The sequence below is a fragment of the Lottia gigantea genome (assembly GCF_000327385.1).
Source record: "Lottia gigantea unplaced genomic scaffold LOTGIsca_245, whole genome shotgun sequence".
NCBI classification, from domain to species: domain Eukaryota; kingdom Metazoa; phylum Mollusca; class Gastropoda; family Lottiidae; genus Lottia; species Lottia gigantea.
In genome coordinates, this window is record NW_008708726.1 from 6973 (window position 1) to 8982 (window position 2010).

Genomic DNA, 2010 nt, shown 5'->3' on the forward strand with positions numbered 1-2010 from the left:
TGTTTAAGATTTGAGGATGGCCAAACTTGTCGAAGATTTATGGATGTAAATACGTTATAGTTATTGTTATAGTTCAATTCTTTAGTTTATTATGTTATTATTGTTCATTGTTGATTGATTATAGTTGAATAAAGTTTAAAAAAATACCACGTGATCTTTTTTATCCAATCCAAATCTCTTTCCGGTTGACAGCCTATAAAATCGCAGCCATTTGTCTTTGGCCATTCATTTGCACCATGGCAGCCCAACCTATGATTGTTGTGCAACTTGTGGAAGTGGATGACAGTCCTGTCAAAGTATTTACCCGCAATGGTAAAACTGTCATCATCACTCCGGATGACATCTACCTTTTGGAAGAGTCGGCGGTGAACGAGACACCTCGAAGACGGAGAATCACTCCAGAGCTGTTAGCCAGCGTCCGTCAGAGGTTCCGTCACAGAGTTCGTCGAAGGCTCTTCTAAAAGGAGTGAGTTAAAAAAACAGCCCTTTTCAGGGCTACCTAATCAAAATAAAAGAGTTCCCTTTACCCCTTGAGATTTCCCTTTGGGATTTCCCCTTGAGGTTTTACCCTTGGGATTTCCCCTTTGGATTTCCCCTTGGGATTTCCCCCTTGGGATTTCCCCCTTGGGATTTCCCATGACGTCATCGGGATTCCCGTAGGGGTTTCCCCAATGACGTCATCTCCCTAGCAACGGAAGTCACGCATGCGCATCCTTAAACCGGATGTGACGTCATCCCTAGCAACCATTATGGCGTCATCCGTTGCCTAGCAACCAAAGTTCCTAGCCCTAGCCCCCTACTACTGTCAGGTAGGTAATAAGAGAGAGCAAACAACTTACAGATATAACCTATACATGATAATGATTTAATTGTTGTCTGTAGTATTGAAAAACATAGTAACGTACCTTTAGTTCAGATTGTTATGAGTGTATTTTATTCTCATTTCAGAATATCATTTTCTACATTATTGTAAGTAGTAAGCGAGTGATTATCGGTACCAGACGCTGATTGGCTGAGACGTACCAAGTGACTAAATATGACGTAGTAGTAGGGGCATGTCTTCAGGGACTTTAGTTGCTAGGGATATGACGTCATTGGGAAAACCCCGAGAAATTCCTTGATGACGTCATTTTGTCCTCATTTTGGGAAAGTAGTAATAAGCGAGTGATTATGGGTACCAGACGCTGATTACAGGTAAATACTTTAATAGGCCTGTCATCCACTTCCAAGATTTGGACAACAATGATAGGTTCGGTTGCCATGTTGCAAATGACTGGCCAAAGACAAGTGACTGCGCTTTTTATAGGCGGGAAAAGGGCTTTGGATTGGATAAAAAAGATCACGTGGTATTTATTTTTTAAACTTTAATTAATTCAACTTAAATCCATTAACTCTACCATATTGTCATTCATAAATCCTAAACATGTTTCGCCATCTTCAAAAAACAAACAAGGAAAATGGTGATGGGCCCAAGCATGGACTAAACAATCGTTTTCGGTCAGATTAGATTGGAACACCGATAAAGCACGGGGTGACGGTACGTGGAATTTATGCCACAAATAAAAGAAACAATAATGCCCACAGACAGAACTTTGATTTCCTTGAATCCTCTGGGTATTGTGACGTAAGGGTCCTTGACGCCGCGCAAAGTCGACAAAATCTTGGCCATACACTTCTGGGGAACATCCAAACGAGTCGAAGAAATCACAATGGTCTTTTTCGCACACAAAAACTGTCCAATGTTTTCCAGGCTGGCCTGCGTCGTCGGTATTCACAACGTACGCTGAGGGATAGCGTGTTGGCTGTAAGGTTTGTAATTGATTTCTGGCTAACACGCCTGCAAATTGTTCAGGGATGTGGCAAGCCAATCCTTCCTCCAACTGTGAAGTATACAGAGGTTTACCAATCCACCAGAACTTGGCGGTTGACGTCGATTTCCAAGACATTATCGTATTCGGCAAATAATAGCAAATCGAGTGGATTTTGTGGAGTATTTTCGATTCCAAAGAC

The 2010-nt window shown here is 41.7% G+C and overlaps 1 protein-coding gene across 1 annotated transcript; it reads right to left on the reverse strand.

The window, feature by feature from the left end:
- Nucleotides 1–1373: 1373 nt before the first annotated feature.
- LOTGIDRAFT_175135 (hypothetical protein) lies at nucleotides 1374–1946 on the reverse strand (the record flags this gene model as incomplete). Its single annotated transcript, XM_009055482.1, has 1 exon — nucleotides 1374–1946. One exon carries the CDS (start codon nucleotides 1944–1946, stop codon nucleotides 1374–1376), a length of 573 nt encoding a protein of 190 aa, XP_009053730.1.
- Between the last annotated feature and the right edge of the window lie 64 nt (nucleotides 1947–2010).